This window comes from Setaria viridis, chromosome 7 (assembly GCF_005286985.2).
Source record: "Setaria viridis chromosome 7, Setaria_viridis_v4.0, whole genome shotgun sequence".
NCBI classification, from domain to species: domain Eukaryota; kingdom Viridiplantae; phylum Streptophyta; class Magnoliopsida; order Poales; family Poaceae; genus Setaria; species Setaria viridis.
In genome coordinates, this window is record NC_048269.2 from 30429322 (window position 1) to 30445831 (window position 16510).

A 16510-nucleotide genomic window follows, 5' to 3' on the forward strand; every position below is an offset into this window, starting at 1 on the left:
TCGAGCGGGCTGGCGGCTTCCAGGCCACGGGACAACAACAACTTGTTACAGGCATGCTGGCGCATTGATTCGCCACACTGTGCACGGGCTCCGACCGTGCGCCGGGGTTACAGTGCTCTCTTGCGGCAGACACGCGTGGCTCGATTCGGATCCGGAGGCGATATATCGAGGCCTCCCTCGCCGAGGCGTGCCCGTGTTCACCGATGGGGAGACGGGCCGAAAGCTCCCGCCGGCGGCGTTGCAGTACGTCCGGGCGCGCAGCTGGACGGAGCAAAGCATGAAAGCGCGTCGGCGAAGATTTATTAACGTACAGGTGCCGCATTGCAGCCGGTCGAGCGATCAATCGCTAGCTGTATGGCGCACGTACGGGGGCGCTCTAGTCACCATTGAATTGATCTCAAGAGATTTTCGTATCGTCCCTGCTATTCGTAGTAAGTGTCACGAGGGAAATCTTTAAGATCTGTACAGTATGTATTTGCAGTCAGATATGGCTTTCAGGACTGTAGAGATACGGATCGCGATGCTTGCAAGGCTTTTTTTTTTTTTGGTATGTCCGTGTAGTCAGCTTACTGCACGCTGTGCTGCCTGGTCAGGTCAGCCAGACAGAACGTACAAACCGGTGCCCCGTCGAGTTACCCGATGTACGAGACCACTCATCGACGTTAAGCATCTCTCGTACAAAGCGCGATTCACTCGCCGCACACGCCCTGACCAGCTCGGAATTCAACATGCACGCACGCACGCCGCACGCGCGCGCGCGTACTGGCAAGCACGACGACACAGTGCCGTAGCCTGTAGCAGGGCGCGAGTCCACCACCCCACCCGTGTCAACCACCGCCGGGGAGCGGGACCCGATGGTCCAGCACCTGCGCCACGCGCCTGCGCGCCGTTGGGAAAGCAAGGCCTCCCCGTCCCCATCCACGTCCAGCAGCGAGCGGCCGCGGTCGCCGACCTGGGCGCAACAGTGCGGCGGATACCGCGCGGATCGGCCCAAACAGTCGCCGCTCTAGCAACCCGCCGCCAACCGGCCAGCCACAGCCAAGGGAAACACCGGCAAGCCGGCCGGTCAAGCGGCCGCCGGAGGCCCATCAACGCGCCGCGCCCCCCATGCATCTCATGTGTATGGCCGGCAGCGGCTTGCAAGTACGCCGAGCAACAGGGAAACCAAATCTATGGTCGCTACGGTGAGCGGCGTCGTCTTGCGGCGACGGAGGCCCATGCACAGTGTGCGTGCTGGGTTACGCGCCACCAACCGGAGGCCGGAGGAACCAGGTGTACCGGCAGGGTTCGTGTGTATGGGGGCGTATCGCGACTGTACAGGGTACTGGGGCGAGCGTACGGCTACTTCCGCGCCCCTGCAGCCGGAGGAGCTCGACGTGCCAGCGACCGAAGATGCCTAGTTTGGCTGGCACGCAAAGTGCAGCAGGGTCACCTCGGCTCCATTAATTGCGGGCCTAATTATATCGTGCTCTATGCTTATGATGAGACAGTACAGTTATCAATGGGAAATTAAGATTATACTCTTACATACCAAATTATCATTCGTTTTAAATTTTTCTATATACATAATTTTTATACGCATTTAGACGTACATACATTTAGATCCATATCAAAAGTTTTGTATCTAGAAAAATTAAAAAAAATAGTAATTCGGAACGGAGGGAGTAGATTCGTACGAGGACATCAGGTAGGCACCATAGGTATTGCGGTATTTCTACCATGTGACGGTGTACAGAGAGAGACAGGAAGGAAATGGTGGTCAACGTGGACCCTACATTAAGCCCAAAGGCTATTATAGGCCTAAGAAACAACACCGTTGGGGGCCGAAGAAAATACAAAGTATGGGCCGAACTTAAGACAGTTCCAGGGCCCGCGAAGTCGATAGCCCGATGCTCTCTTGCTGCCTGCTCCATCTCCGGCGGCGCCCAACGCCGCCGCGCCATGCCCGCCGAGACGCTGATGTGGGCTCGCCTCCGGAATCCGATTGCGACAGCCAGCTCTGCTCGAGGATCACACAACGTACGGCCTCCGCGCAGGTGAGAACTTTTTTTTTTTACGAGGGCGCAGGTGAGAACAGGGATTAACCAACGTTGCATCCATGGGACCATACAATGTGAGTATGTGACCCGCCGCTCGGGGCATTTTCATTAGTCCCTTCAAAAATCACATAATAATACTAGAGAAGATGCGAACAGATGGAGAAAAGTCAACAAAAAGATCTAAAGAAGAGTTGCATCATACATTCCGGGGGAAGATACAGATCAGATGTTCCAAGTTCAAGCTTGCGATCCACAGCATTAAGAACATACACGGTTGCCCTAGTATCTACATCCGCACGACCACCACCAACCGAAAAAAAAAATCCGGCCATCCCAGTCTCCAAAACGAAGGTGTCATCATCTTGTATTAATCAGAGGATGCACTTGCACAACGCCGTCAGACACGGTGGTGCTGCAACTGCAGCAGCCGTGAGTAGGCGCCCTCCGGCCGGGTCAGGAGCTCGTTGTGGCTGCCGTGCTCCACGATCCGCCCGTCCTGCACCACGGCGATGCGGTCCACCCCTCGGATCGTCGAGAGGCGGTGGGCCACCAGGACGGTGGTCCGCCCCTTCATCAGCCGCTCCAGCGCCTCCTGCAGCACGCACTCGGACTCCGCGTCCAGGGCGCTCGTCGCCTCGTCCAGCAGCAGGATGGCCGGGTCCTTAAGCACCGCCCTGGCGATGGCGATCCGCTGCTTCTGCCCGCCTGACAGCTGCACGCCACGCTCGCCGACTGCCGTCTTGTAGCCGTCGGGAAGCTGGCTGACGAAGCCGTGAACGTTTGCTGTCTTTGCTGCCTCGATCACCTCCTCCTCGGTCGCACCATCCTTGCCATACGCAATGTTTTCTAGGATGCTCGCAGCGAAGAGGACCGGCTCCTGCTGCACAAGGCCGATCTTGAGCCGCAAGGACTTCAAGTTCAGCCTCCTGATGTCCTTGCCATCAATACTGACTTTGCCCCCAGTCGGATCGTAGAAACGCTCGATGAGAGCAATGACAGTGCTCTTCCCTGAACCGCTGGCTCCGACTAGAGCTTGGCTACGCCCAGCATGGATCTTCAGGTTGAAATCCTTGAAGATTTGAATGTCTGGGCGTGCTGGATAGGCAAAGTCCACATGCCGCAACTCAATGTCCCCTCGGATGGTGGTGACACGCTCTGACTCAGGATCATCAGGCTCAATTCTTGTTGCCCTGTTGAGGATGCCAAAGATGGATCGGATGGATTCACCTCCACGGACGATCTCTGGGGCTAGGCTCACAGTCTCAGCTACAGAGTTGGCAGTCACCACAAGGACAACAAACACCTTGATGACCTTGGAGAAGGTGGATCCATGTGATCGGACGAGATGAGAACCATACCAGAGAATGAGCGCCTCCGAGGAGTACAGGCATAGCTGTGAAAGTCCAAACAGAAGACCTGATGTCTGGCTACGACGAAGGATTTGCTGCTCTGGTATGCGCAGTTCATGGCTGAAGAGTGACAAGATCTTGCTTTGAGCGTTGAATGCAGCCACGGTGCGAATATTGCTCACTCCTTCACCAGCAACCATACTGCTCTTGGCATGTGCCTTTGCTGTGTCACCAGCAAAGCCCTTCATTGAAATTTGCTGAAAGCATAAAAACAAACAACATTCCCGTTTTAGAGGCATGAAGCTGCTACACAGGCAGAGTAAAACTAAGACTTGTTCTCATTTAGATACATTGCCCTAAATTAGCTAATATATGCCTTTGACAAACTGCACTAAGAATTGTTCTTATAAATGGACTTGGTATAAGTTTTAACGGTGAAATGGCGACATGGATCACTGAAGAGTAGGCCAAGAAATTACCTGGGCAAAGTTGGCAAGCACAAGAAGAGGGAAAGTGGCCAGGATAAGGAGTGCCACTCTCCATTCAATGATAAAACCAACAACAAAAGAAGTCATAAGGGACGTCATGTTCTGCAGGATGACTGATATTCTCTCAGCTATAGCTGACTTCACATCTGCTGCATCGACTGCTAGACGAGCAGCCACAAGACTTGAGTTGTTTTCTTCTTCGTCAAACCAACCCACTTCATTCCTAAGTATTGCTGCAGTAAACAGAGTAGATATTCATACTATATTCAAGATGGCACCACAAAAAACCGATTGTGGAATGGAGATGATACATACCGGATAACATCATCCTCCTAACCCTGGTTGTAAGATTTTCTCCCATGATGCTGAAGAAGTAATGCTGCACAAGATAAGCAACAACAGCATATATGCCTGTGCCGATGTAGATGAACACATATAGCTTTGTTTTCTTCTCCATTTCATTGGGGTCCCTGTAGTAGAACACATCCAGCATTTCACCCATAACAATGGCAAATGTTGGACCAATAAATCCCGAGAGGACGGAACCAATGGCGCCCAATACAGCATAAGGCCATTCAGGTGCATTCAATTTCAGGAGCTTCAGGAAGTAACCACGTGGTGCTGGGTATTTGCGGTCATTATCTGCATTCGAGATCATCTCTATGCGTCCATCTGCTCCAGTACTGTACTGGTAGCTCAAGTTCCTTAGACTTCCAGACCTGAGGCTGAGAGATTTGGTGGAAAGTGAGCTTGTCAAGTGCATTGACCGTGATCTGCGGGTAGATGCACCTCCAAGATCCCTATTCCGTGCTGATTCCTGAAAACGAACCAGGGAGGCATATGCTCCAGTGCTTCCTTTTGCTAGGAGTTCATCGTGTGTCCCAGTCTCAACAACTTGGCCTTGTTGAATCACAGCAATCATGTTCACGTTTCTTATAGTGGACAGACGATGGGCAACAACTACCGTCGTCCTCCCAACCATCAAACGGTCAAGAGCTTCTTGCACGATGCTTTCTGAGTCTGCATCTAAAGCGCTGGTAGCTTCATCAAGGAGTAGAATCTTCGGGTTCTTCAGCATAGCACGAGCTATTGCTATACGTTGCTTCTGACCACCAGACAGCTGGGTGCCTCGCTCACCAACCTGTGAACAATAATATGATAAAGTTAATATTTGGTCGTTTAGGCTAAATTACATGTACGGAGGGAAAGTAGAGACGCACCGTTGTGTTGTAGCCATTTGGAAGAAGAGATATAAAACTATGAGCATTGGATGCAGTCGCCGCAGCCTCAACTTCTGCAACAGTGGCATCTGGCTTTCCATACAGTATATTCTCAAGGATAGTGGTTGCAAAAAGAGCAGGTTCTTGGTTTACTAAACCAATCTGGTCTCTCAACCACCTCAGTTGGAGTGTCTTTATGTCAACATTGTCGAGCAAAACCTGGCCTGAAATGCAGTTAAAAGTTTAAGACAATAGTTTGGAAGGATCTCTACATATTCACAAAATGTAAATCAACAGTCCCCTTAGGCAATGCATTTGTTATTACCTTCATTAGGATCATAGAACCTTTCTATCAAAGCCACAACAGTGCTCTTTCCAGAACCACTGCCTCCAACGACCGCGACAGTTTTACCAGCAGGGAAGAAGAGAGAGAAATCCCTAAAGATCATAACATCAGGCCTTGACGGATAACTGAAAGTAACTTCCTTAAATTCTATGTTTCCATGGACCTCAGCCAACCACTTTCCATCCTTATGATCATTGACTATGGAGGGTTTCTGGCGGATGATCTCCAGCAATTTGTAACCAGCAATCTTCCCTTTGCTGAAGGCTCCAAGGTTTGAGAAAGCCTGCCCAAGGCTCCTGTAGAACAAAATAAGCAGTTATTACACACAAGAGAAACAAGGAAAATAGTTTCACGGACAGGAGAAAACAAATGAAACAGGATTATCATAAAACCAACATCTTTTTACTTACATGCCACCGACGATTGCAGAAAAAATTGCAGTAAAAGCCTTGCCACCGTCACTCTGTCCATTCCTGATGAAAACACCAGCATACCAGAATACCAGTGCCCAAGACATGCATGCTATTCCGTAAGTACATCCGATCCCAAGCCCTTTGGCCATACCAGCTTTGTAACCAAGCTTCAGTGTGTTCTGAATTGCCTCAGAATAGGAATTAAGTGCTTTGCTCTCTCCGACAAAAGAGTACACTGTTCTTACTTGGGCAATTGCCTGTACAAGGATGTTTCTCGATCAGCATATAAGCAGATACAAGCAATTAAATTCTTATATATTGCAAGATGGTGATTAACAGACAGTGTCAACCAAAATAATTTGAACAATAAACAAATCAAATAAAATGCTATCCCACCTATTGCTGGTAGCAACATAGTAGAGCACTTCATACTAAAATTACTGAAATTGCACAAATCATTAGGCAATTGGGCACATGGACATATATGCGGTTTTGTTCTAAGAAAACTATATATGTGATTTCCATATCGAAAGAAACAAAAGCATTCACCAGTTTTGTAGTATCAACAGTTGATCACCTGCATCATATGGCTAAAAATCATCAACTCAACTCCCATATTCCTCTAGCATCACATACTACATGTTTTCCAGTGATGGAATGTTACCCACAAAAGAATCAAAAGGTATTATCCCAACAAAGTAACATGACTAAACTTTCTTTGTACGGGGCACCACAATTGATAGCTTATAAAAGAGATACTGCAGTTCAAACTATGCGCAGAGCCATTACGCATAATTTTTTAACAATCTACTAATAGTCTAATACTAATTAGTAGGTCAACAGTGTATTCTTCACACAACTACTTAATGTCCTTTTGTTAGGCATAGCCTGCCAAACCTAGTTGCTTAGTAATAAAGTAGTCAGGGAAGTCTTTTTACTACTTTCACTGAGGCATCAGCCTAGTGCAAATAGGAAACTCTTGAAGTAATCCATATAGAGAGTTTTAGAAAATGGAAAGGGCACAGAACCACTACACCAAAAGTTGAGCACGCAAACCCTGTGGAAAGCTGAAAGCCGCAAGCACTGCCCCCACCAAGTTATGGAATGGCTCATAGGATTCCCAAAGCATAAAAAGTTGAAAAAAGAATAAATCGCATGTTGGTCAGTCGTCTTGCAGCATTAAAAACAAGATTTTTGGCTCCTAATCAGCAGACAGCACCAAGAATGACTACCTACCCACCAGCCCAATTCCCTCACAAGTCCAAGCGCGCACTACGGAAATGCATAGATTAATCGAACACGAATCCTAATCCTAATCCAAGAGAAATATATCTGACGACACTATGCAACAGTGGACAGAACAGCAACAGCCTAGTTCCCCACGGGAAACACGACAGGAGGCAAGCGTCTTTTACCTGCTCCGCGACGACGCCTGCATTTGCATAGGACTCCCGGCTCTTGGAAGTGAGCCCGGTGAGCGTGTACGCGTACAGGCCTCCGGCGAAGGCGATGGCGGGGATGACGGCCACGCTGAGGAGCGCAAGCCGCCACGCTGATACGAACCCGACCACCAACCCGGCCAGGAAGGTGGCGATGTAGTGGATAAAGTTGCCGACCTTCTCGCCGATGGCGTCCTGCACGAGCAGCGTGTCGGTGGAGACGCCGAACACGATGTCGCCCGTGCGCGCGTCCGTGTCGAAGAACCCCACGTCCTGACGCAGCACGGCGTCCAGGTAGGCCTTCCGAAGCGCGATCACCTGCCGCTCCCCGGTGTACATCCAGCACGCGATCTCTGGGGAACGAAAGAGTGCAGCTTCAGCCAGTGTGCTAGAATCAAGAATATGTTGAGCCCACAAGGTTGCAACTTGAATGTGGAACTTTGCATCAGGCACGCCGCCGGCATGGACGCCGGTGAGCTCGCTTGCCGGATTCGTCGACACGAAAACGAGACAAACTGGTATAGTTGTAAAACTTTTCCCCGTTTGGTGTGATGGCGACGGGACTTGTGCAAGTGAGTGGGCTGGTCTTCGAGATGCCCCACCGGCCATGACCAGATCCTATTTCGCAAACAGGCCCCTGTACTCCATTACTATGCTCGAAAAGAGGCTTGGTGCGTCGGAGAAGACAGCAAGTGATGGGGAGTCGTACGGAACTCGAGGGGGCGAGGAACAGGGGATGGATAGAGAAGAGAAGGTCACCTGCGTAGGAGGAGACGCAGACCACCAGCCCCAGGTAGACGAAGTAGAGCGCATACTGCACGAGGAGAGGATGAATCGCTCTGTTAGCACCATAAACACTGGCGAGTTGCGACGATAAGCGGCGATCTCGGCGAGGTTGTTTGAGTGAGCAAGGGAGGAAGAAAGAACGGACCTTGGCGACCTCGTCGGTCATGGTGCGGAGGTCTGTCTGGTTCTTGCCGAAGCCGTTGATGAGGTCCCCGAAGAGGAGGAAGAAGAGCGGCATGGCGGCGCCGTGCGCGAGCGCGCCCAGGCTGCCCGCCGCCATGAGCATGAGGTCCCACTTGTCGGCGAACGAGAACAGCTCGTGGAACGCCACGGCCTGGTCGGCCCTCTTCTTCCCCTCCCCCGCCGCATCGCCCCCTCCTCCACTGGCCGCCTTCTCCGCCTTCCCGTCCGCCAAAGCCGACTCCGCCATCGCAATGCGTTCCCCCGCCCGACCTCGACAGTCGACAGAGCGGCTCGCACTCTCAGGCCGCCGCCGCGGCGCCCTGCGGCATTGGAGACGGCGTCGCCGCTTTCGCTTCTTTCTTGGCCTGCGGTGGGGCAGCAAGCAGAGCGAGACGGGGGAAGTGCCTGCCGGCCTGGGCTGCGCCTCGGTATCGGTGACGTGCAGGCGAGGTTTGTGGGGGTGGGGGTGGCGGTAGTGGTGAGCTTTTGTGCTCCGCGCTGCGGTGGTCAGGTCAGAAGCTAGCGCGGCGTCGGGGCGAGTGATAAAGAGGAGGAGGGCAGTGCAGTGTGGGGCGCGGGGTCAGGAGGCAGAGGCGGAGCACAGCTGCGCTCACTTGCGGTGAGCTTTACCGCTCGCACTCCTTTTTCAGCTCAGCAGGATTGCAATGTGCAGAATTTTAACAGGGTGGTTTGTTCAGAGTGTCGTTTTATTTTTTTAAAAATTTATAGATATTATTACGCATACACTATACACTGTATCTAGATATATAATAATATGTATGAATCTTAAAAAGCTAAAATAACGTACAATTTTGAACGGTGAGAGTACTCATCATGTAGTAGGTGTCGCGTAACGGTAAATAGAAAAGAATGCCATACAATCACATTAGAGCAAGGAGATGCATCAGTCACGAAGCAGACATGCAGCACTCGGAGTGAGGTAGCATGAGATGATCTCGCATTTGTGAATTTTCTCTTTACTAACTTGTTCAGTGTAAATGTTGGTAGCAACCTTTTACTCCTCAAACCTTGTTTGGATAAACAAGTGGCCTTTCCAATTCATATGGATTGAGGCCCTCTTAATCCCTCCTATACGTATCCGAAAACAAAGTCTCGAGGATGTGGATATTTGTTGTCATGTGTCATGACACCGAACTCTATTCGCATCTTTGGGCTGGATAGCATCTTCAAGATAAAAAGCGTATATTCCTCCAAGAAATACGTCACAACATACCATCTAACCAAAAATAGTTCGTATATTTCATAAAAAATAAGTATGTATCTTAATAATTTTCTTTTTTTTGAAATAAAATCTTTGTAAAATTCTATACTGATAGTTTGATCGAGCACCGGACAAGGGTCGTACTCTACTGTAACGTTCGTATAGCTATGTAGCTAGCCGTAGGTGAGTGAACGGTGCCAAGAACAATTGGACGAAACAAGACCTCGTTGATCGGCCCCGGCCGGTAGACGTTGACCGGCATCCTCTGCTCTTCTCCCAGGCCGGCGAGCGAGCGGCGCCTTGGGTTCACTGGCGGTGACGGCACCCGAGGGGCGCAGTGCAGCGCATGGGGAGGAGTGAAGTAAAATAAAGAGGGGAGAGAGCGGGTGGACCAGCCGCGCGGAGCAGAGCACAGGCAGGAGTCGTGATTCCTGAGACTAGCTACCACTGCAGTCTGCAGAGGCAGCAGGCAAAGGTCGCTGCCTCCGCCTGCTGCTCAGGTCACGGCGCTCCGCCCATGTGCCCCGGCCTCCGCTCCGGCGCTCCGCGCTCCCCTTCCCCTCAGGTCCTCCCTGCCGTTTGGCCTATGGCAACTTGGCAAGCCCCGGCTGAAGTGGGCGCCTCTGCTGCCCAGCGCTACCGCTGCGGCCTCGCCTGACGGCTGGCCGGGCAGCGCTCGAAAATCTGCTCGGCGTTGAAGGCGGGCCGGGCCAGCCAGCGGCCGTGTGCCCGTGTGGCTTGGGCAGGTTGGAGCGGGAGGCCATAGGCTGGCGCACGGGGTACGCGCCGAGTACCCCTGGCCGCCGCATGTGCCGCGGCCGCACAGGCCCCTGGTCCTGGTCCTGGAGAGCGGCTTCCCCTGCTATGGTCGTGTCGACTCAGATCGTAGGGCCGTAGTACCGTAGGCCTAGAGAGAGCCGGCCGGCTCACTGTGGACGATAAATCCCGCTCGTCCTATCAAATCACGCACGGTGGAGGGCTGGAGGTACACGCTGCACGCCACGCTCGTGCACCGCCGTCGTCCGTCGCGAGCCTCGCCGTCGGCCGTCGCCGCGGAGCACGGGAGCAGCTCGAGACTGTCGTCGATCAATCATGCGCCGGCCGGTTACCGACGCAACAAAACACGTACGGCCGCACAAGTTGCGAGCGCCGAGCCGACACGGCCGGTGATCATTGACGGCACCCGACGCGATCGACCCACAGGCGCACTGCGTCATCGGATCGAGGTGACCAACGCACAGTATTTGTTACTGACATGATCTTCTCCGTTGTCACTCACAGACGTGCACAGGTGTTTTAACTTCGATTGGTTCATATAACGCAAATGAAGGTGCTGTTAGGACAAAGTGAGCTTGGTAGAGAACTAGTAGAGCTGATGATGGCGGCTCGGAGAAAGCGTGCCCTCCACCTGTTTGCACGCGACCTAAAAATAATGGTGGCACCACGTGGGCGTAAGCGTACTTTACACTAGACTAATCGCCAAATTCCCAATCACAAATGTGAACCCAAGCTTTGACAGATGCTGAAAGGTAACTGACGCCGTAGAAACCATGGCCACGGTAGCCCTAAAATTTAATACTCAAACTTTCAAAGAAGAACGGTTTGTTTTTTTTTTTAAAAAAAGGAAAAACAAGCATTGGCACGATAAAAAGCATAGCGAATGTGCGTTCTGCAGCAGGGGCGACAGAGATGACCGAACAGCCGCTATCCATCCTCACCCCCGGGGAGGATCTTTGAACCGGGCGAAAGAAAAATTTGACACAACACTTAGCGTGGCTGCTACTTACTGATGGAGACCCTTTTTGACCGTCCGTGGTGGCATGCGTGTGTGCATCTTTAATTCCCGGCGGATCGATCGGGCGTAGTCACGCTCCGGATTTGGTTTGTCGATCCGGACGTTGGCGGTTACGCTAGCATTTTGCAGCCGGGCGCGTATTATTCCTCGTGGTGACAGCGATTCTGCCCTGTCCACAACACCAACCGTGTGATGACTTGTGCTTTCAGCTAAAGCCTCTCTCTGAATTTTTGACTGCATGCTATCACTCTAGTATTGTACAGCTGCTTGGTAGTACTAGGATTGAGAAGAGTGTGCCTTCATCGGAAGCAATATCTGACTATACTCATTCCACGTACTAAAGTTTAATCGCTGTCATATCGAATGTTTAGATACTAATTAGGAGTATTAAATATAGATTAATTATAAAATCAATTGCATGGATGGAGGCTAATTCGCGAGACGAATTTATTAAAACTAATTAATCCATGATTTGACAGTAAATATGTGCTAATCATGAATGAATTAGGTTTAATAGATTTATCTCACGAATTAGCCTCCATTTATGTAATTAATTTATAATTAGCTCATATTTAGTTTTTTTAATTAGCATTCGAAGGTTACATGTGATAAGCACAAACTTAACCTCAAGCATCAAACACCCGAAGACAAAAGGGCGGTGAAATAAACAATAACCGCCTCTGCTGTGCAGGGTAGCTGTTGCAGAAAGAATGGCCAGATTGCAGAAATGATTGGAGCAGCCGGCAGCACCAAATGATAGGTTTTTACGAAATTTCCAACTCACAATGACAGTGTACACGTATAATATAATAATAAACTGAAACTGCTGCTACACAGTGGCATCTTGTTGGGGTCTTTCAGATCGTCACTTCGTCAGTGCCCCGCATGTTTCCGAGTCCGAGCTGCTCATCGGCGACACTTTACAGGGAAAACCAGATACGCTGATAGATAAAGCCGTCGCGTTTTCCTCTCTCTTTCTTTCTTTCTTTCAGCTCATCAAAGTGTGGCGATGACGATTGATGAGTAGTGAACAAAAGCCTGTGGCGCTTCGCGTGCGTCCTGGACGACACACGACACCCTGTCTGTGCTGCTGCTGCTGCCATCAAAAGCGAGCAGCCGATGCGATAGTTGTCGTGCCAGGACTGCTCCAATTCCTTTTCCAAAGGATTCAGACGCCGCCTCTCTGCCCTGAACGGACCGCATGTCCCGTGCAATTTCTCAGGACGTTCCCTGTATCGGCTATCGTCGTCGTCAGGCTCAGGCTGGCTCGGATAGGATACTTCTTGGAACCCAACCCGCTCTCATCGTGTGCATCTGCTTGGAAGGTAGCAGCAGCAAAAGCATACGGCCATACACTAGCAGAATAATACAGTAACACGGTGGAAAAAGGAGGCGCGTTTTGCAATAAGAAATGCGCCGGGCATGCGGATGACAGCTTCGGCCGGGCGATCCTGCACATTAGCAGAATGTTTTAGGTCACCCCATCGATCTGTCCAGCCTCACTGCACGCTTCCTTTCCTCACTGTCCGAGAGCCTCACTCAAGGGCAGGAGGATAGCCAGCCTTGCTTTTGTACGGTAGCTTTAAGGTAAACCCCGTGCATGATTAGGGTTTGTGGGAGGCATGATCCCTTGGCCGGAATATGATGTTCGTGGCTGCTGGTCCCCTGCGATGTCGAGGATTAAGCTGGATACCGGGCTTGATTAGCACAAGCGTCTCGATCGCGAACGTACCTGGCTTCCATGCAGCAACACCCCAACCGCTGCTAATCGCATATGCTTGCCCGGCAGAAAAGGTCAGGGAAAAGCGAACAAAGCTCCGAGCTGTGTGTGACACCGCCCGCCGAGCGCGCACGCTTCCCCACCGCGAGGCTATGGGTGTAGCTGATGGTAGCATCGCCATTAACTAATCGGCTAATCGCTGCTACTAACCCAAAGGATAGACAGCATCATGGCGCTGTCTGACCGTCTTCGTCAGCCTTACGCAGGCTGGCTGCTTAAGATAGGGTGAGAACCGAGAAGAGTCTGGTCTGGAGGAGCAAGAGCCCTAGATCAGGGGTAAATGCTCAGAGATGAGATCTCGCGGGAATCATCAGGGAGGCTGCATCCAGCTTTTGCACGGTAACCGAGCGTTTACAAACACTCATGGCCACGGGATTTCTGGGCATCAGAGGCCGTCTTTTTTTTAGTCTTTTTTTTAAAGATTCTCGCAACTACGTTGCTGGCGGAACAATTTCAAAACTTACACGTCTCGACGCCAGCCATCCTGACGCCAAGATTCATACGCAGTTGCTGATGCGGATACCGATATGGTAGGGGCTTGGCACCATCCATGATGACGTCAAGCCTTGGCGTCGTGGATCTTGGCGCCAAGCTTAGCATCGTAGGTCTTGGCGCCGAGCAATTTACTCCATACCTCTTGGCATTTCGAACGAAACAAGTATAAGAAGCCCACGTTCTAACTAGTGGAACCACAACGTAGTTTGTTGCACACTCCTCGAAATAATTATACTTGTTTCGTTCGAAACGCCAAGAGGTATGGGGTAAATTGCTCGACGTTAAGGCCTACAGCGCCAAGATCCATGGCGCCAAGCCCCGCCACGTCTCTGGGATAAGAAGCTCACGTCCTAACCAGTTTGTTACACACCTCTCGGAATAATTATACTTGTTTCGTTCGAAACGTCAAGAGGCATGGGGTAAATTGCTCGACACCAAGGCCTATGGTGCCAAGCATGGCGTCAAGATCCATGGCCCGCCATATCGACATCCGCGTCAGCAGCTGCGCGTGGACCTTGGCATCAGGATGACTGGCGCCGAGATGTGTAAGTTTGGCGTCAGTGTGGATGACGCCAAGCTAAGGGTCCAGATTTTGAAATGGTTCCGAAAGAAGCGTATTTGTGAGAATCTTTTAAAAAGCTTAAAAAAACAAAAAATACGGCATCAGAGGCATGGTCTGCCGATCGATTGGTTCCTAGCGGTAGCAGTAGACGTTGGCCTGCAGCTTGCAGGCCATCACTGTGCTCTAGACAGTTCAGATGAGGCGGATGCAGTGCGTGCGTCCAATTTGTTGGGGGAGGGAAGGGCTGGCTGCTCATGCTCAGTGCTCTGTTCTGTTCCGTGCTCGCGAGAGGCTGCATGCAGCACGGTGCGGCGCGGGCCCAGGTATAGCGTACGCCTTCTGTTCTCCGTGGACGATGAGACGAGAGGGCAGGGGAACCGAACCATCAGCGAGCGAGCGAAGTGATCGATGGAGTGGAGAGAGCGCCCTGCTTGACGGCAACATGTCACTCCGGCGCTTGTCCGGACTCGCCGTCCTCGGATTCATCCATCCACTCATGATCTCCGATCAGGTAGGCGCAGGATCCTCTTCATCATGTTGAGCGCCGCGCGCGCGACGAGCAGCCTTTTGGGATTCGTTCGGGGACGCGCCGATTGCGATGCCGATGCGACTGGCTCGCTAGTCTCTACTGCATGCCTCGTCGGCGAGACACGGTAAAAAGCCGTCGCCTTTTTTTCTCTACAGGTGATACCAGATCGAAGGCTCGCTGATCCTGCGACCCATGTACCCGTTGCAGTGCCGGATACGTATTCTGTTGGAATTGTTCGCACGTGTGCGTCGCAGTAGTCTGCAGGAGCACTGCACCATAGCGTGCCGAACAGCCAAAGGCGAAACACAGGGCGTTCCCTGAGGATCGCGTCTGAAACTCTGAACAGCACAACAGAACACCGAAGGGTGTGATTGCGTTAGTCGGAGGAAAAGCAAACGTGAGAGCAATCGAAACTGCTACTGAAACACCGATCGAGTATTGGCATCAGCCATCATGATCCATGATAAGTAATCAGTGGACCTTGTATAAGAGGCATGAGAGTTGTATGGAAGAGACGCATCACGCAGGAAGATGAATGGAAGTAGTGTGAACAGTCGTTTGCCGAGGCAGGCGTGGCATGTGTACACTGTGTCCTGTGGTCTCGTCAGGCTGAATCCTTCGTGTAACAGTGGCACCAGGGGGTGTTTTGATGGACTAAGGCCCTGTTTAGTTTCTCCTAAATTTCCAACTTTGACACTATACAAAAAGAAGATTCCTCATAACATCAAACTTGCGGTACATGCACGGAGTACTAAATGTAGACGAAATCAAAAACTAATTGCACAGTTTTGTTGTACTTTGCGAGACGAATCTTTTAAGCCTAATTAGTCAATGTTTGGATAATAATTCACAAATACAAACGAAATGCTACAGTTGCGTATTTATGGTAAAATGCAAACTTTGCCACTCCCAATTCGGGAACTAAACAAGGCCTAAAATTCATGTCACATCAAATATTCGGAAGCTAATTAGGAGGATTAAATATGAGATAATTATAAAACTAATTACCCAGGAGGCTAATTCGCGAGACGAATCTATTAAGCCTAATTAATCCATCATTAGCACAAGTTTAAGCATCATATTATCAAATCATGGAGTAATTAGGCTCAATAGATTCGTCTCGCAAATTAGCATCCATCTATTAGTTTTATAATTAATCTATATTTAATACTTTTAATTAGTAGTTAAATATTCGATGGGATAGTAACAGGGATTTGAGGAGGTTCAAATCACCAAACACCCCTAGGTGCAGCGGTAACCTGTCCGTGTCTGTCGCCTCTGTACATGTTGACTGACAGTTGCTGATCGAAACATTTCGAAAGTTTCAGAGACCAATCCACTTTACACAGCACACAGCAGCAGTGTTGTTCGTAGCAAACCGAACCCCACGAATATTCGCAAAAAACACGATGAGACACAGGCCCAGTACTCCATTCTTCAATCTTCCCCACCCAGACTGTACACAGTCCACTTCCAAGTGGGGGGCCCCGGCGGCCCTCTCTACTCCTTGATCAACCAGGCTCGAGGCCGGCCCAGTAATATTAATGCGAGCCCATGAACGGCCTCCTCGACCACCACATAAATGACCACGCACCGCAATCGGGCCCCCAGGAGGCAGCTCAGGCCCACCCGTCGTTGACCCGACGTCACTGGTAGCGGACCGGTGCTGCAACAAAGTGGGATCCAGCGATTCAGAGCCGGACCCATTCGACAGTGGGGGAGGACTCCGTGTCGACTCGTGCGCGCACGAGACGGGACGGGAGCCAGTAAAGGCGGCCGGGCCCACGCCGCCATTTCGAATTTCGGGGTCCCGTCACCGCCGCACCACCCCAACAACCCCCCAACGTTCCTCGCTCCAGAGCGT

At 51.1% G+C, this 16510-nt stretch overlaps 1 protein-coding gene across 1 annotated transcript; it reads right to left on the bottom strand.

Moving 5' to 3' along the window:
• Positions 1-2220: 2220 nt before the first annotated feature.
• On the bottom strand, positions 2221-8799 carry LOC117863860 (ABC transporter B family member 19). Its single transcript, XM_034747731.2, has 9 exons — positions 8226-8799; positions 8054-8108; positions 7271-7647; positions 5853-6112; positions 5422-5738; positions 5097-5320; positions 4192-5017; positions 3868-4109; positions 2221-3645 (listed from the first exon to the last, which is right to left on the bottom strand). Exons 1-9 carry the CDS (start codon positions 8508-8510, stop codon positions 2437-2439), a joined length of 3795 nt encoding a protein of 1264 aa, XP_034603622.1. The 5' UTR covers positions 8511-8799; the 3' UTR covers positions 2221-2436.
• Between the last annotated feature and the right edge of the window lie 7711 nt (positions 8800-16510).